Below are 27,285 nucleotides of genomic sequence, written 5' to 3' on the forward strand. Positions count from 1 at the left end.
AGATTCCATATATATGTGTTAGCATACGGTATTTGTTTTTCTGTTTCTGACTTACTTCACTCTGTATGACAGACTCTAGGTCCATCCACCTCACTACAAATAACTCAATTTCATTTCTTTTAATGGCTGAGTAATATTCCATTGTATATATGTGCCACATCTTGTTTATCCATTCATCTGTTGATGGACACTTAGGTTGCTTCCATGTCCTGGCTATTGTAAACAGAGCTGCAATGAACATTTTGGTACATGACTCTTTTTGAATTATGGTTTTCTCAGGGTATATGCCCAGTAGTGGGATTGCTGGGTCGTATGGTAGTTCCATTTTTAGTTTTTTAAGGAACCTCCATACTGTTCTCCATAGTGGCTGTATCAATTTACATTCCTGGAATCCATTTTAGATCAAATATTGACATTACATTTTAATAATTTTAGCACCTGATTAGCATAGTTAAGGTGTAATATCTATGCTTATCTCACTGTCATTTAATAAGCTATCTTTTAAAAATTCCTTATTTTAACAAGCTACAAAAACTGATCTACAAACAAGTAAATACGTACGCTTCCTCATTTAAATCAAAGCAAAGGTTCCTTTTCTGTCTTTTTATGTCAATAATTTTAAACAGCTCTAAAGGCAGTTATACACAGAAAATATCTCACACCTCTGTACAGGGAAAATTTAAAGGTTTAATCACTGGATTATTAAGATGTATTTTATTATTCCTTATAAAATCATCAGAGTAGTAAAAATCTCAACAGATAACCCAAAAAAGAAATAACAAAAAAGATAAAAAGATAGAGACAGAATAAAAATTAAGTGCTATCTCAAGACAGAGATGACTGAATGGGCACAGAAAATAAAATCTAGTCTCTCTACTAAATAGTGTAGATCGTCTTCTGCAAAGAACAATACACTTTTTATCTTTAATCAGTTCTAAACAAGGGGAAACACATACCAGAAAATTCAACAAAATTTATGGAAGGAATTCTTAAATATGTTATCTCTTTTATTTTGTCTGCCTGTTAGGAAAGAGCACAAATATTCTTTTCAGTAAAGAGTTGTGTAACTCCCAAAGAGAAAACAAATGTTCATAATTTGCAAATCTTTGTTAGAATACATCCTTCAGAGACTTGCCAGATGAAAGCCTAGAGTCTCTTCCCCAAGTATCTAGCAGAAGATTTGCACTCCAATCCGCTTGTCTGAATTCCATCCATCCTCCCAAGCCTACTTTGATTTTCACCGTTTCAGACACACCTTATGTGTCTCTGTCTCCTCAGCTTCTCTTAGTTCCATTGGCTGCCAAAGGTCCAGATAATACAACCCCACTGACAAAGGGGCAGCCAGCAGATAAATCCCATTTTCTTTCCTTCCAAAGTCTTTTTATTCCCAAGTAGTTTCTGTCTGGAGACAGTCTATATGACTAACTGATGCCAGCCTACCTGTTGTGTGTCCCTTGGCTTAAAGTGAGTCAGTGGCCAGTGTAATAAGATATGATCCTGCATTGCTGCCTGTATTTACCTGCTTCACTCTTAGTTTTGTGTCCTAGGGAAACTGGAGTAAGATATGTAGCTTTCTCTATCACACCTGTCCTCTCAAACACTACAGTTCACAGTACTCTCTCTGTCTCCCCAAATATTAAAAATCAGCAGTTTTGTCCTACATCAGTAAACTTATATGGGGAATTCCTTGGTGATCCAGTGGTTAGGATTCCGCACTTCCACTGAAGGGGGCCATAGGTTCGATCCCCGGTCAGGGAACTAAGATATTTTATTTTAAAAAAATAAAAAATAAATAAACTCTTATGCAGGGAGGTTTAATAACTTACTTAGCTACAGCAAGGATGCAGGTCTTCTGATCCTGATTTCTACTGAATCATTATCTGAATCATTATGTTGCCTTGTATTTTGAATTTTCCTTTATTTTAAGACTTTTTTTTTTACAGCAGTTTTAGGTTCACAGAAAAACTGAGAGAAAGGTAGATTTCCTATGTACCCGCACATATGCATAGCCTCCCTTGTTGTCAACATTCCCCACCTGAGTGGTACATTTCTTAACAGTTCATGAACATACACTTACGAGTCATAGTCAAAGACCATAGTTTACCTTAGAGTTCACCCTTGGTGTTGTGCAGTCTTTGGGTTTGGGAACATATATAATAACATGTATCTATTATTATAATATCATACAGAATATTTCCACTGAACTAAAAATTCTCTGTGTTCCACCTGTTCATTCTTATCTCCTCCAGCCCTTGGCAACTCCTGATCTTTTTACTGTCTCCAGAGTTTTGCCTTTTCCAGAATGTCATATAGTTGCAATCACACAGTATGTAACCTTTCAGATTGGCTTCTTTTAGTTAGTAATATGTATTTAAGATTCTTCCATGTCTTTTCATGGCCTGTTAGCTCATTTCTTTTTAGCACCGAATAATACTCCATTGCCTGGATATACCAGTTTATTTATCCATTTGTCTACTGAGGAATCTCTTGGTTGCTTCCAATTTTGGGCAATTATGAATAAAGATGCTATAAACTATATAGTGTGCAGGTTTTTATGTGGACATAAGTTTTCAAGTCCTTTGGGTGAACATTAAAGAGTACAATATCTGTATTGTATGATAAGAGTATGTTTAGTTTTGTAAGAAACTGCCAAACTGTCTTCCAAAGTGGCTGTACCCTTTTGCATTCCCATCCGCAATGAATGAGAGTTCTCATTGCTCCATATCCTTGCCAGCATTTGGTGTTAGTCTTCCAGATTTTGGCCATTCTAATAGGTGTGTAGTGGTATCTCATTTTAATTTACATTTTTCTGATGACATATGCTGTGGAACATCTTTTCAAATGTGTATTTGCCATCTGTATATCTTATTTGGTAAGGTGTATGTTAAGGTCTTTTGCCCATTTTTTAATGGAGTTGTTGGTTTTCTTATTCTTGAGTTTAAAGAGTTCTTTGCATATTTTAGATAACAATCTTTTATTATGTGTATTTGCAAATATTTTTTCCCAGTCTCTGGCTTGACTTCTCATTCTGTTGACATTGTCTTTCACAGAGCAGAAGTTTCTTGTTTTTTGTTTTTTTATTTTAAGGAAGTCCAGGTTATTATGTCTTTCCTTCATGGATCTGTCTTTGATATTGTATCTATAAAGTCATGGCCTTACCCAAGGTCATCTAGATTTTCTCCTGTGTTCTCTTCTAGGAGTTTTACAGTTTTTTGTTCTACATTTAGGTCTGTGATCCATTCTGAGTTAATTTTGTGTGTGTGTGTGTGTGAAGGGTGTAAGGTCTGTGTCTAAATTCTTTTTTTTTTCTTTTTTTTTTTGCATGTGGCTGTCCAGTTGCTTCAGCACCATTTGTTGAAAAGACTATCTTTGCTTTGTTGTATTGCCTTTGCTCCTTTGTCATAATTTTCTTTTTAGACAAGTTTTCACTCTCTAAATAGACTGTAAAAGCTAAGTTTTTTTGCTTAAGTGATATAGGGGTCAAGTGATATAGGGGGTTTAAGACCATGAACTCTAAAGTCAGCTTGCTTTTGCTTTGTGTTCTGGCTCTCTCTTGTTGGCTCTGTTCCTTTGGAAGCACTTGCTTGCTTTCTATGAAAATTTCCATGTAAATGCGGATAACAGTAGTAATAATATCAGTTTGTTTTGAGAATCAAATTTTTTAAATGTATTAAAAATGCTGAGATAAGACTAGAGGATAATGAGTAACCCCAAATGGTAGCTGTTCTTCTTTATGTTTTTTGTATTTTTCAACAATACCTATAATTCATAGGTACTAAATAAATACGTATTTTCTGTTTGTGTATACCACAAAACCTTTAGTCTTCTCTTTCTAGGTGCAGATGTACATTTATTACCATTACCAATAAATTCAGTCAACTTACAGAAAGTCACTCAGGCAAATAATTTCTTTGTTTAAAAGTAAAAGCTAGGGCTTCCCTGCTGGTGCAGTGGTTAAGAATCTGCCTGCCAGTGCAGGGGACATGGTTTGTAGCCCTGGTCCGGGAAGATCCCACATGCCACGGAGCAACTAAGCCCATGCGCCACAACTACTGAGCCTGCGCTCTAGAGCCCTTGAGCTACAACTACTGAGCCTGTGTGCCACACCTACTGAAGCCCGCGTGCCTAGAGCCCGTGCTCCGCAACAAGAGAAGCTACCGCGATGAGAAGCCCGCGCACCGCAAAGAAGTATAGCCCCTGCTCGCCACAACTAGAGAAAGCCCGTGCACAGCAACGAAGACCCAATGCAGCCAAAAGTAAAATAAATAAAATAAATAAATTTATTTTTTAAAAAAGTAAAAGCTAGTTAAAAATACAAACATGATGCTTATTTAGCTAAGTGACTTTCAGTTCGTTTGCTGATGCCATATAAAGTAGGACAAGAGTTGAGGTAAAGAAATACATTCAAATCAGTCTTAGCAAGGGCAAGGCTTGCTTATCCTTGCTAAGAGGATATAGAGTAAATTTTAGTCATTCTTTTATATAGTTCCAATCATGAAACTAAAGTTTTAATAAAGTACTTAATAAAAATTTTTAAAATTATTATGGTAATATGGACCCTGTTGGGGGGTTCCTAATTATTTAGTTAATTTACAGAAAATACAGTTATTATATCCTTTGTATTTTCTTAGCCTCTTCCCTAGCTCCAAAGAAGTAACAGTGTTCCTTTGGTCTCTTGTATTGAGTAACATCAGGCACAGAGTGTTTAAATTTATATGTGTAATGGGATGTGAGTGGAGTAGGAAAAGTAAACAAACATAAAAACCTACATGGTGTGGCATCACCAATCGGTAGCACAAATAAATTCAATTTTGCTATGTTTTGTCAGAAAATACGTTTTTCTCAGGTGTGTAGGGGAAAAACACAGTATGCATGGCTGCATGCCCTTTTTTCTTACTACCCGTAATGGACTAAAGGAATATTAATCAGATTAAATAGCCAAAGATATGTTTGTCATGAACTGATTAATCAAAGATGATTTGAGGGTCATTATACAGTTAACTGAGAGGGTTTAACTAGCAAAGGATTGTTTAGAAATATTACCTGGAGATTAAAAATGGACTCAAACACATTTTAATTTGCATAAAAATAAAAACATCACTGCTACCAGTGTCTAATTTTTAAAAAATTCCTGGTTTCTATGGTTGTATTTTATGCCTAATGCATAATTACTGGTGTGAACAGCCAAATGTTTCAGAGTTAAGCCTTTGGTTCAACTCTTCTAAACTCCAAAGCAGAAATCAAGCATCAGACCTTAGAATTCATCAAAATGTGACTCCTTCTTTAATATACACAAATAATTTAAGCAACGGCTTTGTAGTGGCTGACATACAATGCAAAAACAGATTCAGGGTGACTGAATTGTGACATAAATTAGGAGATGGCAGATAAGAACCTTTGCTAAATAACATAATTATTTGGTGTAATGATGTGTCTTTATTTCGATGGCATGCCAAAGAGTGTGCTGCTAGGCTGATTCCCATAAAATGTGAAGGAAGTGTGATTTAACATTAACAAAACTGCATCAGATGGAGAGCTTAGTTAAATTAATCCAGTGAAAGAGCCCTAAGAGGAATATTTAGCTGTTCAGTAGAAGAAAGGAAAGATAAAGGAAAGTGTCTGCATTTGCTGCAGTATTTTAGGATGCCTGAGAAAACACAAAGGGGAATTAAAACAGATTCATATGCTAACATGCCTTACAGCCCAAGCAAATCAAAAGAAAAGATAGGAAATTATAAAGTTAGCAAATGACAAAAAAGTTGTGAAAATAGGACTTAAAAGAAATATCTTAAAAAGTATGCTCCCAAAATAACTGGAGGAAAACCGATTGAAAACACAATGGGAGAAAGAGTTGTGCAAAACAGAATGGAGAAGTTTGAACATTGCAAGGACATTTTGGCTACACTTTCATTATGTTTATGATGATGAGCCTATTGTGTGATTTTCCTCAAGGCTTTGAAATTTTGCAAATGTAAAGCTGTATCTGAAGCTTACTTTGAGATAGATGGATGAGATTCAAACACAGCCAGGTGAACTTAAACTGGTAACTTTATCCCCGAGGTCTTTGTTTTCCCTCAGATATAAAAAGTGAGGGAATTGGGCTGGAACATTCATGATTATTACCCCTTTAACTCCAGCTTTGTAATTCAGTGATGTCAGAATATGTGTATCTCAGAAATGCCTCCCCTTGCTATCTTGAACGTGGGTAGTTTTGAAAGTGATGGATGCTAGTGGGATTTCCAATTCTAGATCCCCTTTGGCTACTGAATTATTGTACTCCTCAGAATCTTTACAAAACTAACAAACTGGCTGAGAAAGGGAGGTCAACTTGGATGTGCCTCCTAGTCTGCTAATTCTTTCTTCTTAATTATAACACATAATTTCATATCAGATCAAGTCCTTTATGAGTTTAGGGAGTTTATCCCTGTTTGTTGAATTTGCATATCTGTGTCTGTGTCACCAGAAATTATATTGTATGTTACATGGAAAATCCAGTCAGTCATTTGAACGTTGTGGATGCAGGATGCTAAGCCACTAAGAGGACTGAATTATTTTATTTTATTGATGTGAATTGACTCCATCTTTCAGTATATTGACAACATATGGACTTATCCTATACCTTTTATTGATATAAAAATAGAATTTGAGTGTATATATCACAGTTTTCAGAAGAATTTTGGTCTAACTGGAAAAAATGAGGAACAAATAATGTGTACAGTATGACAGTCTGCATTTATATCCACAGATGGACACTATACTACTTCAAAAAGCTAATGAAAAACCTACAGTGTAGTGTTTAATATTACACATGGCTTTGAAATCAGAGCTTCCTGGAATTGAATGCTTTTCTATCATTTACTATCTGTGTGACTGTGGACATGATGCCTAACTTCTCTAAGCCTTAGTTTTAACTCATCTAAAAAGTATAAATAAATGATAACCTCCATAGGTATCTTGTAAAAATTAAGTGAATTGTTGTATCTAAGATTTTAATATACTGCCCATTGTAGGTAGGATATTAGTGGATATTATTATTGTTATTGTTATTATATATGATGAGACTCAGGGTCAACTATGAGAAGGGTAGATTTCTGGCTATATTGGTTAATTTAATCTGAGATAGAATGAAAACTGTATGTAATTAAGTACATCTAAGCATCCCTTGAGTGCTCAAAGAGTCAACTGTTGGATCGTTCATAAAATAATTTGATTCTCTACTTAGAGAAATCATGGATGAAATATATCCTGTACTGAGGAAGGGAAGTCTAAATCTAAATCTTCGAAATGGCATCAAGTATGAAGCTTACTATGGATTAAAGCTGCCACACAGTAAACCTGTTCCTCCTACATTCCTCGTGTAGGAGATTTTCCTACCTACCCTTCAAGTGCCAGGTCAGTTACCTCCAACCTGCTAAGGCCTTTCTCTCCTCCTGTAAGCTGCATTCCTGAGTCTCTACACCATCTTCTGTCTGTGGTGACACATGCCCCACTGCACTGGAGCTGTTGACCTGCCTGCTTCCCCCGCCAGATTCTGGGCTCATTCAAATTTATAAACCTAGAATCTTCTACACGGCCTGTCAAATTGGTTTGCAGTTGTGCTTATAAATAAGTGAATGGTTTGACAAGTTACACTTGAGGATCAGATTTGTCACTCTAACTCAGTAATTCTCCAGCTATGCTCTCAGGAGATCCAGGGGATTTTTAGGGCACTCCAATGGCTGCTTGTGGCTGAAAAGTGATGAGGGTTTAGAGAGGGGCTCTGATTCTCCCTCCAGGACATTAGCCAGATTAGTTCAATTTTACTTGTTTTATGAAATGAGCTCTTGCATAAATTTCATTTGGAAATGCTTTTTAATTCTACTGTTGAAAAAAAGAAAAAAAAAAGATATAGGGAAATAATAGCCAGTGACTTAAAAAAAATGCTCTGATAGCCTACTCTTCATTTTGAAAATATTAACAAGACTCACTGTCACATAATTGGTCTGGCTTTTATTTCTTCAACTGGATCATAATTTCTACCAAGACAAAAATTATATTTCTATCTATTTCTATTTATTTACTTTCTGTATGCCCACCAGTATCTCTAAAAAAGGGTGGGCGTAACAAACACTTGTCAAGCAACCATTTTCTTTCCAAGTAAGGAACATTATACTTTAAGCATATCAAGTGATCACTTTTTTCTGCCAAAGTCAAACGGAGAATGAAAGGTCATTTGTATAAATTGCACTAATAACTGACCTTGTCTGTCTATAAAATTATTGCTGTTGAATATTTACGTACACTTTGGAAGATATAAATGTCACTCAGAAATTAGAAGCAAGCACTTAAGTAAGTTGACACCATTTGAAGGCCAATTGTATTCATATTTTCAAAAAGTAACTGAACTGAGGACTTAACATCTCCTCAGCAATGAGATAAGATGAGGAGCTGAGTGTGGTAGTACAGGAAGCAGAGTTCTTAGGGGAAAGGAGATGAAACAAAGTTTCTATTTTTTAAATGATACATTCGCACCAAATCAGTGTTTCTCTAGGTGGTATGGAACAGTCTCAGCTTTATTTGGGAGCAGAGAGAGTGAATTTGTAAAAATGCAGATTTCTCAGCCCTTCTTCTTACCCACTAACTCAAAATCTTGAATGCAGCTCTGGGATCTGCATTTTTCACAAGGTTCTTATGCATAATCATGCATGATCTTGAAATCTTATACATGAAAATCTTATGCATGATAATGAAATCTACCAATCTAGCCAATGAATTCTTAGCAACTCTATGATGAAGCTTATGCATTTTCAGTGATAGCTTATAGTACAAGAATTTATAAGATGCTATTTATTTGTGGAACTTCTTTGCTTTGCTGTATTTGCCCTTGGCTTAAAACCACAGGATGTTATTACCCATCATTAAAACATTTTAAATAGGGAACTAAAGCAATGATAGTCTAAGGCAGTAGTGTTAAACAGCACACACCCAGCTGGGCAGGCTGGGTTTAAAGGCAGGCTTTACATCTTTAATGAACTGGAGCTTTTTCAGACCATGTCAGGTAGGTGGCTCTGCAGGCATTGTGCTAAAGGGTCAGTGCTCCAGGCCAGTGGAGGCCAGTGGGGATAAAGAAAGGAAGGTTGGATGGCAAGAGGAAAAAATAGGGCAAGACTGACAGGGGCACACATAGGATTTTAGCTTGTTACATCTTTGCGTGACACAGGCAAGAGTATCAGATGGCTCTTGACATCTTCAGCATGTATTCCCTTGGAAAGGCTCACCTTAACAAGGCTTTCAGGAGTTGAGTATGAACGATTTAAAATTTTATTACAAAGAAGCAGCACAGAAGGGAGATTGTAATAAGCCTGGCATTATGCAGACTGTCATTCTTCCTTAAACATGGGAACATATGGTTCATTTGCCTATTTGATACTCATTCTACCTAATGTACTAAGCACTATTGTATTAAGTAGTTGGTGATACAAAATAAAATTAGTTTTATTTGCTTGTTCCATTAGGAAGCTCTGCAAGGAGGAAGGGCTAGGAAATCCTGCTTACCAGTTGCTACATTCTAGCTAAAGTTGCATTAAAAAAAACATGTGTGGAGGGGATATTTTATTAAGATTGAGCGCTTGGAGGTAAAGGTTTAAAAAAAGAAGGAATAGTGGTGATTTAGAAAGCAGTTATTGAAAAATGCATAGAGAAGGGTCAAACAGGGAGAGAGCATCATATAATCGGCTTCCTTACAACGAGGCAGCCAGACTCCCATTAGCTGATGCCCCACAGGGTAAGATGGCTGTGAAAAGGCTCCAAGGAGAAAGTGGAATGATAGCTAAGTGTTGGGCAACAGGCTCTGTAACTAAAGGAACTACTTTGTCCAGATAGCTTAGCAAGGAGAAGAATGAAGACAGACTCTTTTTTTTTTTATTCTGTTCCTTTTCTGTGTCACTATGCTAAGGGCTTTCAAATAGGTTCTCCCAAGTGTACCTTTTTACCCATGAAGAAAAGAAAGATCAAGTGACTTGCTCAATAACGATCAATTATCTCTTGGCACAGAGAATGACATCTCATCCTTGTTTCTCCTCATCTCCTTCTCTCTCATTTCTGCTTCCCCTCTCTACTCTTCTTCCACTGGCCCTTTCCCACAAGATACTATTGTGTCTAAGAGGGAGGTCTTGGGAGTTGAAGTGCCATGCAGATGGAAATGGAGTGGGCCCACCAAATTGGGGGATTGAAGGCGAAACTATTGAATAAGCATCACTACTAGATTCCATGCCACCTAATGGGTTCATTATGTTCCCACAGGGTACACCATTTTATGAAGTGCCCAGGGCCACGCAGGTTTTAATGGTGTCATTATTGTAGGATAAAGCACAAAATCCAGGATTTGATAAGATCTGTTTAGAAGTATATATATATATATATATATATATATATATATATATATATGTGTGTGTGTGTGTGTGTGTGTGTATCTGGGTGGAAAGAGGTAATGAAATCGGTTCCAAAAAGTCCAACAGTCCTCTTATTTCAAGTCTGTGGAATATGATCACATCCTGAAACCAGTTGCTCAGGGGTAGAGGCAGAATCTCTATGACTGAATGAGTTCGATTCTCTGTGAATTTCAAAGTGCCGTTTGTATTCAGCTCTTTGAGATTACCAGGGTAAAAGTGGTACAAACATAACCGTATGCTCTGTGGCAACTGTGTCCTTCAGAAATGTTATCTGAATATGAAAAAAAGTGTGCTTTAGTTTTTTGAGATATATGAAAAGCCTGGTATACTGCCTGTCATATGGAGGTGCTTAAAATGGTTATTTTAATTATTAATGACAATTAGTCTAACATATAGCTGGATTTTATTTTACTTCATTTTATGAAATGACGGAGAAATGTGGTGGATTTTTTTAGGAAAGTGAAGAAGCAATGTGATGGGTTACCTATTAATTCAATTATTATTCTTTCAATAATAGGAAAAAAAATCTGTCCATCTCTTTGTTTTTGTTGTTCAGAGCTTGTGTTCCCACTCGGACAAGATCTCAGGTGATTTAGGCGTCTTATTGAATGCTGCCCTTCAGAGGACGTTTTGAGCTGTCTTCCCAGCAGGTTCACATTTCCTGCGTTTTCTATTAAATTCATGAGGTGACCCCTGAACAGGTAGCCGGCAGTCACTGGGTATAAGGAGATAAATCTAGGCCTTTGATTTCTGTCAGTTCACTTGCTAAGTGGATCCACAAGGCAAAAAAGAAGCGATTAATCAAACTTAGCAGATGTGGAATTGATTCCTTCAGTTGCCTCAGAATGCCTTGCACAGATAAGCTTAATCTGTATTCATCTTGACTTCCTGTGGTGAAGTCTGTGGTTTTTCCCTTGGCTGGTGGAGGTAAGAATGTGTAACTTGGATTTGCATAAAGGTTAGGATAACAGCAGTAAATGCACCCAATGGTAACAGAGTGTATACAGATCACCCCTCCTTTTCACACATGCTATGTCATTTGAGTCTCACGCAACTCCAAGGGTGAGACAAGTATTATTTTCTCTATTTTCCAAACAAATCAACTGAGAACCATTGAAGTTAAAGGACTTGCTAGAAGTTAACTTAGTGAGAAGTAGAGTTCATACCAGAACTCAGATCTTTGACTCCAAATAACTTAAAAACAAAACACTTTCTTATGAAGGCATATTATGTATCATCTAGTTGGCTACTTAAAAATTATCTACAGAACCTAGTATAGTATTTAGGGTATAATTTTTGCTCATCAGATCTTTACAGAATGAATGAATAAACACATCATTGGTCTATTAATTATTAAATACGTTTTTGGTTTAACTGCAAAATCTCTTAATTCAGGTAGACACAAAAGAAAGTAAATTTTAACTTTCATTGATTTAGCAAAGTAGAAAATATTCATTGGACATCTGTTATGTTCCAGGTTTGTTCTGGGTGCTGGGCCCATAATGGCGAGTTAATGAGTGGTGCCTAGTACTCTCGGGATGCTTAAATCTAGATGCCAGGGCCCTCTGTAACCTCTGAATCCATCTAAACAGATCATTTTAGCTGTTTTGACAATTCACAGCAATCACCATGTTTGGCTCAATCACTTGGTCACCTGAACAAATCAGTAAAACATATATAAAACTATGAGTATGAGTGTGATAGAATCTGCAATTTCAACCTGCCAGGCTAACGTTTTGCATTGGTTTCTAACATATAATCTCTATTCTGGCAGTCATTGCATGGGTAGCATGCTTAGTATTTCTGAAAGTTGTTTTCAAATTATTTCATCTTAAATAAGTCCAGGAAACAGTGACCTCAATGAGAAAAACAGTAGGCTAGTGATTTTACCCAAGGTCAGGCCACTCGTCAATGACAGAACTGGGACCAGAATCCTGGTTTTCTGATTCCCAAAAAGGGACTCTTTATAATACATCCCAGTTTCTTCCACAGGAACACACCATTGCTTCTCTTCAGTTTAGGTGCTGTTTCTAAATGACTGGTAGCTCCAAAAAGGAAGAGGTAGATGGAGTATGACTGTAGATTCCTGGCAGGAAACCAGGCAGCCTTAGGGCTCTGTAATGCCATCTGCCTATTTTTAGTTGGAGTAAAACTTTTCTCTTATGACAGCCAGTCACGAATATAGACACTTGTAAAGATGGAACTCTTAAAATAGTCAAAACTTTGTGACACACAGGCCAATAAGAAACACTAACCATATTCAGAAATGTTGCTTGATCTGAATTATCAACACATGAAATTTGGTAAAATCACGTGATAATAGCTTTCAGAAAATAAAGAGTTTGAGTATGTTCTCCATTATTTGCAGAGAGGAAAAGATCTGGAAACAGAGATGGCAGATTTGGCATCAATTCTAAGCTTTGCATTAGCTATGTGATATATGCTGTCTTGATTCTTGTAAGACTGGAAGAAATTGTCAAAAAATATATATTGCCACCATTTTTATAAGTAGGGCATACAGTAAGATTACTTTGAATAAGCTTCTTTAGAGTCCTTTCAACCATTTCTAGTTACACTTTATTGGAAGCAAGTGTAGCAACAATGAAATTTCAGAGTAGACAGGATGATATAGAAGTTTTATAACAGACTAAAAACGTACATTTCCCCATGTAGATATTTCCAAGGTCAAGAACTAAAAACTGTTCCTACTTGGAATCATTTAAACTGTTTTCTGTACCTGATTCTTTTAATCTTCCTGTGTATACAGTTGTATCATGCTTTAACAGAGTATGAAAGGATAGGAATTACATTTATTTTGCTATTTAGATAAAATATTCAGGCTGATGTGGCATTAAAATCTGTGTACTAAGACTCAGTGTTCTGTGTTTGAGTTTAGGATCTGGCTCTATAAAATTTGGACAATGGACTAGGTCTCTGTCTCCTAGGGTAATTAATTTCATTAGTTTCGGAAATTATGGCTACCCCTATGGTACACACACACACACACAAGTGTGTGCACACACAGTGTAAAAATGTATACACAGACTCTAAGTCAAATAACTTTTATTCATATATTGCAAATGTTAGAAGAACTGTTTTGTGGCATTAGGTACTCTTTTAATATTCTCCTCCCCAGAGTGTTCTTTCAGTGTGGTAGCTACTTACAAGCTGAATGCAGTTACTTTGCTAGAATTTGGGATCTGTCCTGGCAACACTGACTTGAGAAGGAGAAAAGATCATGGAGAAAAGAGTCAGTTCCCTTCTAATGGCTCATATCAAAGCTATAGAAGAAATAATCAACCTTAGGCTTGAATGGGCTTGGAGACACTACTTGGCTCTCTGTTCTCTTTTAGGAAGATGAGATGCTTCTAATCCATTTTACATATAGAGGCCTATCAAAGACATGTGACTTACTCTAAGTTATGGTGTAATTAGGATAGAATAGAGGCTGGGCTATCTCTTCATTGTACCATACACCTCCACAGTAAACGGTTATGCCCTTTCCCTCCTTCCCTCCTCCTTCCCTTCCTCCCTTCCTCCATTCCTTCCTTCCTTTCTTCTTTCCTTCCTTCTTTCCTTTTTTTTTTATCACTGCTCTGATTTTTACCTTCAGCCTGTTTGGAAATCACCATGATAAGACTACAAAAAAGCCATCAAGTCAACACAAATAGAAGCATGGGTGCTGCATTTCCCAATAAGCTCCATGAAGTCAACTCTTAATGAAACCGGTCATCTCAGAAAACAATAGAAGAGGGGGCAGGATAGGAAACATGCAGAAACACAAAGTCTCACAGAGCTGGCTGTGTGTGACCTTTGCAAATTACTGCTTAAGGTCAGCTATACCTGGCAGAGATATACATCTGTAATTACTGTACTCTGCTGGGGCTCGACTTTTTTTCCCAACTTTTTAGGATGCATATTCAGGAGATAATTTTATTTGTTTTCTTTTGCTGAAACCTGTAATGAAATTCTAAAGCAATGAGTGAATGGAATTTTGAAAGAAGAATCTGTACATAAAAATCATGTGGGCCATTTCTTTAATCCCAGTGAGACGATGCTGAATCTGATATAACTATTAGTGACTGTTCGGAGGCTAAAAAGATCCCAAATTCATCCTATATGGGGCAAAACAAATAAAACAAAAATCTGAAAAGCTGTTTGAAAAAGCAGTTTCCCTTGTACCCTCCATCTAAATCTTTTTCCTTTTCTTTCTCTTCCCAACATGCCTTGCATTTGGGTCTTTAAAGGTTATAGAAGGTAAACAGTAGTCATTCTGGGTCTTTAGGTGAAAACTTACAGTCGCTTTAGTAAATGAAGCAGAGCTAATCGATCTTTCCGAACCCTCAGTACAGAGCCTGTGTTTGAGCCTATGGGATCTCTTGAGTTTTCCTGTTCTACAGCAGTATATTTAAACTTTGATTAGGATTTAGGAATGAAAGAGAAAACATTTAAAGAAGATCCACATCCAGATCTGTTGGGAGTGCTTGCAGCAGTTTCCCAGGTAGTCTACATGAGGAAGGAGCCCAGCTGGGGCAGGGCACCAGTTTTCCTTTCACCTTTCTTTTCACCTTAGTTTCGAATTATCTGCTCTTATGTCTTGAGGCATTTCCTCCCAGAATAGGCTTTCTATAAAGCTTAGGTAATGCCTTACATATTCATCCTTTTGGACATGTTCATTCATTCTGCAGATATTTATTGAGTTTGGGTTCTGTGCCAAGGCACAGGACATACAAGGATACATTTGACAGAATCCCTCTCCTGGGAAAAGCTTCAGTCTGGGGCTGTAGAGACCCCTGGAGACAGAAAACAGTAAGAAAGGAAAGAGTGCCTTTGAAGGGGCTTTCTCTTGTATATCTTGCCATGTCAGGAGAGGGTCTGCAAGGCAGCAGATATAACGGTGAGAACACTGTACACAATTAACACTGTTTGTTTGCTTGTTTTAACTTCCTTTTCTCTCTTCCTGACCACAAATGCAATCTGAGATCAGAAATGACAAAATGGTGTCCCTGCAACCCGCCTATGGACATTTTTTCTGGCTCAGAAGTTTCAGTGCCAAAAATCAGATTTCTAGCTTTTCCTGAAATGTTAGAGGTTCTTCCCATAAAACATTTGACTGCATTCAGAGTTATGACTGCCTCTTTTAGGTGTAGAACTCGCTCTCCAGTCCTTCACAGTCTTCCAAGATTGACAGATAGCCATTTTTTCATCACACTTTAGTTGTCTTTTCTTTCACTTGGCCTGTTTCATTATTTATGTTACCTGCCTAGTATGTATATGAGTTTGTGACGCATATGATGCTGAAGAAGTGCCCATTGAACCATTTTCATATCTTCAGCACAACAGCTAATTCATAGTAGTACCCCATTGTATATTTGATCACATAGAAACACACATGGGTCATTAAATTAGAGCTGCAACTGTAGTCAAGTCAACTCTGGGTATACAAGGTTCTACAGCACAGTGGACTGAAATGTATTATGAGTAGAGAAAAACACCTGTTTTTGGGCTGTCAAAACTCTCCCAGAAAACATGCCAGTGCCGATCAGGGATTTCTCAACCACATCCATAGTAGAAGGAAACCTCTCTTCTTTCTCTACAGGAACCTGTCTACATTTTTCTCATGTGGTGAATTCATTTTGTCCTGGGGTGAACACCTGTGTGACTATTTAAAAACCGCAACGCCAGGTGTATGAGTATGACTGCCTCCTTTGTTTGTATAATGCTCTTCTCAATGATTTCTCAGCAGGCTGGGTCAGGAAAAAGCCTTCAAACTGAATATAGAAAAAGGTGTTAAAGGATTTTTTAAAATATATCTGTTACAAGTGCATGCACTGAAAATATTGCAGTCAAATTATAGAAACAGCTTGTAGCCTTGTAAGATCCTTTTGTTTTTACCATCATGTGAAAATGTTTGATATCTCCGCATATGTAGTTGTAAGTTGGGAGGGAGTAATAAGGGAGGGAATTTTGGAAGACCTAGTAAGCCCTAAAAATCTGGAAGATATTATATTACAAAATATTTAAAATATTAAAACAAAAGAGATTTGTTTACCTTTTGCTTTGTCTCAGGCTCTCCATTCCTCTTTTCCAGGAGATGGCGGCCCTAGGGAAAGCATTCGGTTTGCATTCGATCACAATATCCCCTCCAACTTGAACAACTGAATTTTTTTTAATGGGATTTTTGGAGAAATCAGGAGCTGAGGCTAAAAACAAAATTACAGAATTGTTAAATTACTAATATCTGTAAACAAAACTTTTTTCAAGCTACTTTGCTCAAGGTTTCTTTGGGCTAGTTATGGATTTGGCATTTTGGAGTCAGTTTCCATTTGTAAAATGAGGATGACAGTAGATATTACCTCAGAAAGTTAGTCTAGGTCTTGAATGAGATAACATTCAATAAAGAAGGGTAAATAGTGCCTGGCACAAAGTATGGGCTCAGTAAATGTAATTTATTTTTGTTTTGGTGCTGGTCATTGTGCTAACAAAAGCAAGCTGGAGCGAGGGAGGAAGCAAGTTACAAAAAGTCACATTCTTAATAGTATTTATAATGAAGAGGGTGAAAATGGTTCCACAAGAACAGAAGACGGAATTTTAACCCTGATTAGGGAAATTACTAAATCTGTTCTAGCCAAGATAATAATCCTAAATGTGAATATACATATATGACAATGAAATACCTTTGAAGTAAATCAGAAGTACATCATCATTATTTTAGATTTCTTCAGGCGTGCCTTTAACTAGAAAAATGGAAATAGTCTGCCTTGTGTTGAAGCAGGCAGGCTGAGTAGAAACTTAAAAAAAAAAAAAAACCCAATCTTTGTCAGTTTCAACAAATACCAGTTCATGAGGGTGATAAATAATTAGACTGCCTGGGTGCATCCAAGTCTTCCCAGCTCCATTCTTGTGGGAACCTATGTGTCCAATCCCCATTCCTAGCCTAAAGTCTACGTGAACTGAAGTTCTTTCAGATATGCCATGTTCTCTTGCTTCTGGGCATTTCGAGTATGGCTTCTCTGTCCTTCCACTGACTTGTGCATGCTTTTTCTTCTGATTTCAGCTTAAAGATAATGTTCTCAATTTAGGTTATGTTCAACTGATAACACCTATTCAATTCTTCACTGTAATAATCATGATATTTTAAAACTTAGCCTTTTTTCTCTGTGAAACTACAGGTTCTATGAAGGTAAAGATCACTTTAATTTTGATAATTATGTTTTAGGTGCTTAGTACACAATAAATATTCAATAAATACTGGCTGAATGAATAAACAGATGAATCAATGTCCATCACCCATATGCTCGTGAAACTGTCTTTTTGCTTGATTCCTCCTCTCTTTCATCTCCTGTCTTCATACCATTAAGAAAGCGTTAGGATGAAATATATCAATGAGTCATTTATCCTGACAGACACCACTGGTTGACTGTTCCAGAATATCATCTGCAAACCACTTCTATCTCAACATTTTCCACTGTAGGGGCTTATTTTCCCAGCTTCTCTCGAGGTCTCAGTGGTCATATGACAGGGTTCTAGCTAATGACATAAACGGAGTCTGCTGTAAGGGCTCAGAAATTTTTGCTTTTCTAATGAAAAGGACTGTCTGCTCTGTCTTCTTCTGCTTTGAATATGGACTTGATTTCTGTAGCTACAGCAGTCATCCTGGAACCAGGAGGCTACAAGCATGAGGAAAGAGTTTAAAGAATAACGCCATCAAGTCACAGTGCCATTGCTCAGTTACCACCCCTGAAGTTCTTATTGAGATAAAATAAATCGTTGTTTAAGTCTCTATAAATTGAGGTTTTCATTTCTTGTTTTCTTATTTTCAGCTGAAAACATTCCTGATAGATGCTTTTGGGGTTGTATTCAAAACCTCATGCTGGGATCAGCTTTGGAGGAGCCCCTTCTGGTTTGGATGAACCCAATAGTGGGCTCCTCCAAGCCCTAATATGCTGCCCTAGCAGAATAATAATTCTCACTTTGCATTTTTGTAGAAGCTAACTTAGACATTTTTCATTATTTCAAGGAAAATCAATTTCTAATTTACAGAAAAATTGGATTCATATTACACATAATCATAGCTTGCTAAAATGTCAGTTTGAATTTTTTGGGTATAAATGAATGACTTACCTAATACTCTCAATTCTGCATTTGCATAAATTATCTGATATTTGTTTTCTGCAGCACATTGGTAGATACCAGAATCTGACACATTCAGCATAGTTATGATAAGTGTCCCATTTTCTATTTGAATTCTTTCCTAATAAAAGAAAAGTCACATAAAGATGCTAGTGTGTTAACGTAGGTATTCTTTTATCATTTATGCATATCTATGAGCTATGATATTTTGGTGTATGAGAACTATTGCTTATGAAAATGAGGTTAATATACTTCAAGATCCTGAGAAGCTTTGTGGAGTTTAAAAAAATGGAAATGTTCTTAGTATAATTTTAGTGGTTAGTATATTTTATGTTACCTTATTTCTTTGAATATTGGCATTATTTGCAAAAAAGGTATGTTACCTTTCTGTTATATGGTATATAAAATAATTGGAATACTCTACCATTACAATTTTCCAGAAAACATGGTTGACAATAATGTTAGACGTGGGTAGAGTGATTAGCAAATTTCCTTGGATTTCCATCATAATGTCTCAGAAAGACTTAAAATATGATGACTTGATAATTTTCTAATTGAGTACGTAAGTTGAAGGAGCTAAATTCTTCTTTTCTGCAGTGGACTGTAAAGTATGTTTAAATAGCCAAAATCTGTTACAGAGTCCCATTTGGGGTATAGAAATATAATTTTGAGTGTGTAGAATGAAATAGTTTAATAGTGCAAATATAACTTTAAATACTTCAGGGTACCTATTACCATCCTCTAAAGATAACAAAAGTAGGCTGGAGGAAACAGGGAATGTTATATGCAAAAGGGATTCAGGAATTAAATTTCAGTAAAGCCGAAACAAAGAACAGTGTTCCATTCAGATTCTAAACAACAGATGTTCCTTTTATCTCTAACTGTGCATATAAGTGCAAAGTAGAGTGGAGAATTAACACAATTATTTGGATAATTTGATGGGAAAAATAACCTTGTCTCATTTTCTGTATATTGTAGAATAAGGTATGCTTTAGATTGAAAAATGAGGATAACTGCCTCAGTTCTCTACTTCCCTAAGGTTAGAGAGAGCCATTAGCTTTCATAAAACCAAGATACTGGGTAATAATTAAGAGCTTGGGTTCTGGAGTCAGATTGTGCTTAGAATACTAATTCTAACATTTACTAGCTGCGGTGTGACCTTGGACAAATGGACTTAAGCCCTCTGAAACCAATTTTTTTTCATTTATAGAAATAATAATCATATCTCTCTCATAAAATTGTCATGAGGACACAATAAGATAATGCACGGAAAATATTTAACACAGGGCCTGGCTCATATGAGAGTTCCGTGGATGTTGTTGTTGATGATGATGATGATGATAATGGTATCATCTGAATACGGATCCATCACTGAGTAATGTGTGACCTTGTACAAGTTGTGTTCTCTACCCTTAGTTTTCTCATTTGAAAAATGGTGATAATATTAATAGCTATGTGAGGATTAAATAAATTTAAGGATCAAATAAATTAAGGTATATAAAGATTATACTATATTTCCTGGCACCTACTAAACACTCCAGAAACATAGTTTCTGTTAGTAACAAAATTTCCCTAGCAGAGTAGGTGAATGTTTAATATCAGCACAGTTGCTTACCTCTGGATTGAGGCGTTCACCATTCTTTAACCACGTGTACCAAGGGTTTGGCTTTCCACTAGCTTTGCATTCCCAAAACAAGCTGTCATAGATGGACAGGTATGTATTTTGGATTTTTTGTTCCCATTCTGGAGGGGCTGTTTCAAAAAGAAACAACAGCAGCTCTTCAGCAAGTCAGTTATCCAAGACATTATTTTACTTTCCAAGGACTGTAGAAATCAGAAGGGCAAGGCTAACTGGGTCTGGTAGTACTGTACACACATGATTTGAGGGAAGAGAAATGCAGGACCCCCAAAGTGGGATAAGAGAAACCCTGTTGTAAATATCAGTGGACCTTTTGCATAAGATTGATGTTTGCCTTTTGTCATTTTGCTGCACCTATATAACAACTTGGGAGTTGTGGGAACAAGGCTAGAGAATAATTCCATGTTAAATATTAGGATGTAGGTCAAGTTAGAAAATGTATATCAAATCTGAACCCTCTGTGGGCAAAAGGCCATTGATTACATTTGGATTAAACTAAGTAAAATAATTGTATCTATACTTGACATAATTACAATTCAATAGTTTGAAGCATAAATCAAATATCAGCCTCATCGCATTTTAGTACGGTAATAATCCAGTTTTTTTTTTTCCCTACATAAAATTCTTGACAGGGAATGAGAACTTTTGGAGTTGTATATAGGTTAAGCATCTAACTTTAATCCTAGGCATGAATTTTCCAAACCTTATTTTCTAATCTGAGAAAGTTCTACATAGTTCTGAAGCAAAAAGCAACTGGTATAATTGATGTTGAAATGTTATTTAAGTGTAAGGTAGTATTATCCTTTCTAACATTCATGGAAACAGGGGTGTATAAGTTAAATGCTTTAAAATTAATATTTCTTCTATAATGATGATAGGAAACTTTCTGGATTTGCCATTTAATCCCTCACCTTTGTTTAGATCTATTCTAGATATGTTGGAGTGGAGGAGCCTTCCTTTGGAATCTCAGTCTATTACAAGCTAGGTGTTTTACATGTGTTGTACTCAATTCTCCCTCCAAACTTTTATAGAGGATTTTGTTGTATGGGTGTTAGGTAACCTGCTCAAGAAGACATAGTTAGAAAAGATAAACCTATCTTTTTACTCTGAGAGCAGAGCCAAAGTCAAGGGCTTGTGTTCAGTTTGTTTATTTGTGAGTGCTGGCCAAGGGTAAGGTGTCAGGAAAAGGGAGAGTCAACAGGGAAGGAAAGAGTTAATGCAAGGATGAGTTATTGAGTTGACCACCAGCACGGACGATTGTTACCCCATTCTCTGTGAATGTATAAGGAGTGTCTATAACTGCCTACCCAGGAAAGGAGGAGGAAGCATTTATGCATTGGCTCTTTTTCACAGTTATTCAAGGGCAGTGCAGGTGTTAACTATTAGAACATCCAGGTTGTGTGTGCTTAAGTGCTGAGTAGGTCCTTGAAGGGGCCAAAGAAAACTGGAGCAGGAAACAAGATGGCCTTCTGTGGCACCTGCGGTAAGACTCTGTCAGGCTACACCTGCAAACCATGGTGCTGAGCTGGTCACTGCAGCAGTAGTTGGAGAAAGTGGGACTGAGAGTCTTTGAAATGATGCACAAGTATATCTGACTTTCAGGGTGTTTCCACTGTAACTTCCGCTTCCACAAAGATAGAAGGTCCTTCAGGGAGGAGAGGAAGAAATCATGATGTCCCACTGTGGTGAAAAGTAAGCCTAGATTACCTCCTGTGGAAATCAGGGCAACTTCCAGTTACAGAACATGTTTTTCACAACCTTGAGGGATAAATGAAGGCAACCCTTAGAAGAACTGAGTGTATGGGTGAAATTGATTCATGTTTCTATTTATTATTTTTAAAATGTATAATTTGTAGGTAATTGTTTAGAAATTGCCCTAACATATGTTTGACCTGGAAGAAGAAATGCATGGTCATATAAAATCCACATAGTTTACAGGAGTTTGAGATATATATGGTTTGTTGCTTAGTGCAATAACTGTAACTTTAAACCATATTTATTTATTTAATGTGTACATTCTTTGGATGCTTAGGATTCTGAAGAACAAAGTTTTAAATCATCAACTAAGTAGGAACTACATAAAAAAAAAAAAGCTTAGGATTTCAAGTCTGCCATATGGGCTTGGGTTTTAGATTTATTTTTTCCCCGTCAATGGTTGTGTAACTCACTTAACTCCCCTAAATGTGTTCCATTTTTTATAATGAAAATAATATTTTATAAACTTATTTTGGAGGTTATAATGACACAATATAGATGGATATTTTTCCTCCAATTACTTTATTATTGATTATAAATGTGTCACATAGAAACATGTCACATAGAAAATGACTTTTGGCCATGTATAAATACAGTTTTAAAAAGTCCCCTAGTACAAATGTATTAAATTTAGCAAAGAAGTTAAGAATATTTTAAAAGCAACAAACATTTTGATAATTATGAGGTATATTTTATGGTTTTTTGGCATAAAAAAAAAAAAAGTGAATTTCATGCAAGTGTGTATTTTGGCCTAGATGAAAGAAGACATAAAGACAACTTTTAGAAAATATGTGCTTTCACCATCTCTCTTAAGTCCATGACAGATTCTGATAATTGAGGCAAGTATATTTTTTAAATGAAGAAATGAGTTTATTTTTCTATTACCTACATATGAGTAGACAATTATGGGAAATATAAACAAATACTGAAAACTACCATTAAGTATTATGTTTCTCCTGTCATTTTCTCCTTTTGTAAGTTCTACTTGAGATTATAATTAAGGTTTTCATAGGCTGTTGCTGAATGTTTTAAGGAAAATATATTGAATTCCATTCTACTTCGTGTTATAAACGTCTATGGCTTTTACATGACATTGCTGATATTTCCAAGGCAATTATAATAAACAATAGCATGCTATTATTTATTAGCATACTATGCTGAAATTAAAGCCATATTTTAAAAATGGTCATTCCCATCTGCTAATCATTGTATTAATAAACATCCTTTCCTGGAAATGTGTCTTCTCTATTTCTCCTATGACACTTTTCCACAACATGCTAAAGACCTTCACTATTTACTATGAAGGATATGACCAATTATTTCATATACTTTTTGAAATTCATTAGCTCACCATAGAAAATGAGTTGACCTTTTGCAAGATTTCTTCCTCGAAGGTTACTTGCAATGCACTCATAGACGCCTTCATCTTCCTGTTGAAAGTTTGGGATTTCAAGGATAGCTTGGGATTTGCTGTACTTGACTTTCCCAGGCAACGGGCTTCCATCCAACCTCCTCCAACTAATATCAGGGACTGGACTAAACAGTTATACCTCATTAGAATAGAAGATGGTTCAGTCTTTATGACAGCAGGATAAAATAAGAATTCCTTAAGCATAACTCTCAAGGAAAATAAATCAATCAATATAGTATATTGTGACTGGTTTTCAGATCATGCAGTCATTCGCCATTCACTCATCCAGCGATTTATAACACTTTATTAAGAGCCTGTCATGTGCAAGTCACAGTACTAGGATCAGGGAATAAACTGACGACTGAACTAAACGTGTTTTCTGCCCTCATGTTGCTCACAGACTAGTGGGGAAACAGGCAATAAACAAATTATAAAAAACAAATACACTTGTAGATTGGAATAACTGAAACAAAGGAAATAAGGTGCAGAGATAATAACAAGATTATATCAGTTTAAATACGGTGGTCAGGAAATTCTTTGTGAGGATGTGACTTTTAAGAGGAGGCAAGCTCTCTCTATTTACAGATTCTAGGACAAAAATACAGATTCCTCTATAGCTAAATTGGTACTAATATGTAACTGAAGACATATGTGATGGGTGAGCTAAATTATCAAAGGGGATCAGTATTATATAACAGACCCAGATGAATTGGGAGGACAGACTCTATGATACTCAAAAGAATGTACTTATTTATACCCAAACTTAAAACAAAATGACAGACAGCAATAGTCAGCTCTACCCACCACCAGAGCCTCCCATCAAGCGGAACAGACTAAAGAAAAAAGAATGAAAAGAAATGAAGACAGCCTAAGAGACCTCTGGGACAACATTAAATGCAACAACATTCACATTATAGGGGTCCCAGAAGGGGAAGAGAGAGAGAAAGGACCAGAGAAAATATTTGAAGAGATTATACTCAAAAACTTCCCTAACATGGGAAAGGAAATAGCCACCCAAGTCCAGGAAGCGCAGAGAGTCCCATACAGGATAAACCCAAGGAGAAACACACCGAGACACATAGTAATCAAAGTGGCAAAAATTAAAGACAAAGAAAAATTATTGAAAGCAGCAAGGGAAAAATGACAAATAACATACAAGGGAACTCCCATAAGGTTAACAGCTGATTTCTCAGCAGGAACTCTGCAAGCCAGAAGGGAGTGGCATGATATATTTAAAGTGAGGAAAGGGAAGAACCTACAACCAAGATTACTCTACCCAGCAAGGATCTCATTTAGATTTGATGGAGAAATCAAAAGCTTTACAGACAAGCAAAAGCTAAGAGAATTCAGCACCACCAAACCAGCTCTACAACAAATGCTAAAGGAACCTCTCTAAGTGCGAAACACAAGAGAAGAAAAGGACCTACAAAAACAAACCCAAAACAATTAAGAAAATGGTCATAGGAACATACATATCGATAATTACCTTAAACGTGAATGGATTAAATGCCCCAACCAAAAGACATAGACTGGCTGAATGGATACAAAAACAAGACCCATATATATGCTGTCTACAAGAGACCCACTTTAGACCTAGGGACACATACAGACTGAAAGTGAGGGGATGGAAAAAGATATTCCATGCAAATGGAAATCAAAAGAAAGCTGGAGTAGCTATACTCATATCAGATAAAATAGACTTTAAAATAAAGAATGTTACAAGAGACAAGGAAGGACACTACATCATGATCAAGGGATCAATCCAAGACGAAGATATAACAATTATAAATATATATGCACTCAACATAGGAGCACCTCAATACATAAGGCAACTGCTAACAGCTATAAAAGAGGAAATCGACAGTAACACAATAATAGTGGGGGACTTTAACACCTCACTTACACCAATGGACAGATCATCCAAAATGAAAATAAATAAGGAAACAGAAGCTTTAAATGACACAATAGACCAGATAGATTTAATTGATATATATAGGACATTCCATCCAAAAACAGCAGATTACACGTTCTTCTCAAGTGCACACGGAACATTCTCCAGGATAGATCAAATCTTGGGTCACAAATCAAGCCTCAGTAAATTTAAGAAAATTGAAATCATATCAAGCATCTTTTCTGACCACAACGCTATGAGATTAGAAATGAATTACAGGGAAAAAAACATACAAAAGACAAACACATGGAGGCTAAACAATTCGTTACTAAATAACCAAGAGATCACTGAAGAAATCAAAGAGGAAATAAAAAAATACCTAGAGACAAATGACAATGAAAACACGACGACCCAAAACCTATGGGATGCAGCAAAAGCAGTTCTAAGAGGGAAGTTTATAGCTATACAAACCTACCTAAAGAAACAAGAAAAATCTCAAGTAAACAATCTAAACTTACACCTAAAGAAACTAGAGAAAGAAGAACAAACAAACCCCAAAGTTAGCAGAAGGAAAGAAATCATAAAGATCAGAGCAGAAATAAATGAAATAGAAACAAAGAAAACAATAGCAAAGACCAATAAAACTACAAGTTGGTTCTTTGAGAAGATAAATAAAATTGATAAGCCATTAGCCAGACTCATCAAGAAAAAGAGGGAGAGGACTCAAATCAATAAAATCAGAAATGAAAAAGGAGAAGTTACAACAGACACCACAGAAATACAAAGCATCCTAAGAGACTACTACAAGCAACTTTATGCCAATAAAATGGACAACCTGGAAGAAATGGACAAATTTTTAGAAAGGTATAACCTTCCAAGACTGACCCAGGAAGAAACAGAAAATATGAACAAACCAATCACAAGTAATGAAATTGAAACTGTGATTAAAAATCTTCCAACAAACAAAAGTCCAGGACCAGATGGCTTCACAGGTGAATTCTATCAAACATTTAGAGAAGAGCTAACACCTATCCTTCTCAAACTCTTCCAAAAAATTGCAGAGGAAGGAACACTCCCAAACTCATTCTATGAGGCCACCATCACCCTGATGCCAAAACCAGACAAAGACACTACAAAAAAAGAAAATTACAGACCAATATCACTGATGAATATAGATGCAAAAATCCTCAACAAAATACTAGCAAACAGAATCCAACAACACATTAAAAGGATCATACACCACGATCAAGTGGGATTTATCCCAGGGATGAAAGGGTTCTTCAGTATACACAAATCAATCAATGTGATACACCATATTAACAAATTGAAGAATAAAAACCATATGATCATCTCAATAGATGCAGAAAAAGCTTTTGACAAAATTCAACACCCATTTATGATAAAAACTCTCCAGAAAGTGGGCATAGAGGGAACCTACCTCAACATAATAAAGGCCATATATGACAAACCCACAGCAAACATCATTCTCAATGGTGAAAAACTGAAAGCATTTCCTCTAAGATCAGGAACGAGACAAGGATGTCCACTCTCACCACTATTATTCAACATAGTTCTGGAAGTCCTAGCCACGGCAATCAGAGAAGAAAAAGAAATAAAAGGAATACAAATTGGAAAAGAAGAAGTAAAACTGTCACTGTTTGCGGATGACATGATACTATACATAGAGAATCCTAAAACTGCCACCAGAAAACTGCTAGAGCTAATTAATGAATATGGTAAAGTTGCAGGATACAAAATTAATGCACAGAAATCTCTTGCATTCCTATACACTAATGATGAAAAATCTGAAAGAGAAATTATGGAAACACTCCCATTTGCCATTGCAACAAAAAGAATAAAATACCTAGGAATAAACCTACCTAGGGAGACAAAAGACCTGTATGCAGAAAACTATAAGACACTGATGAAAGAAATTAAAGATGATACCAACAGATGGAGAGATATACCATGTTCTTGGATTGGAAGAATCAACATTGTGAAAATGAGTATACTACCCAAAGCAATC

General features: G+C 36.3%; 1 protein-coding gene across 4 annotated transcripts in view; it reads right to left on the minus strand.

The window, feature by feature from the left end:
* CNTN6 (contactin 6) overlaps positions 1-27,285 on the minus strand; it is a 155,775-nt gene that overhangs the window by 51,074 nt on the left and 77,416 nt on the right. For 2 of the 4 annotated variants that reach the window (XM_068557769.1, XM_068557768.1), the window contains 4 exons: positions 23,309-23,488; positions 20,179-20,315; positions 18,555-18,684; positions 16,483-16,633 (listed from right to left, as the gene is read on the minus strand). In XM_068557769.1, the coding sequence (XP_068413870.1) occupies positions 16,483-16,633; positions 18,555-18,684; positions 20,179-20,315; positions 23,309-23,488 (598 nt within the window). Of the gene's footprint in view, positions 1-16,482; positions 16,634-18,554; positions 18,685-20,178; positions 20,316-23,308; positions 23,494-27,285 lie in introns of all 4 variants that reach the window. The other 2 variants (XM_068557767.1, XM_068557770.1) reach the window with 2 other exon arrangements.

This window comes from Eschrichtius robustus, chromosome 12 (genome assembly GCF_028021215.1).
Source record: "Eschrichtius robustus isolate mEscRob2 chromosome 12, mEscRob2.pri, whole genome shotgun sequence".
In the NCBI taxonomy this organism is placed as follows: domain Eukaryota; kingdom Metazoa; phylum Chordata; class Mammalia; order Artiodactyla; family Eschrichtiidae; genus Eschrichtius; species Eschrichtius robustus.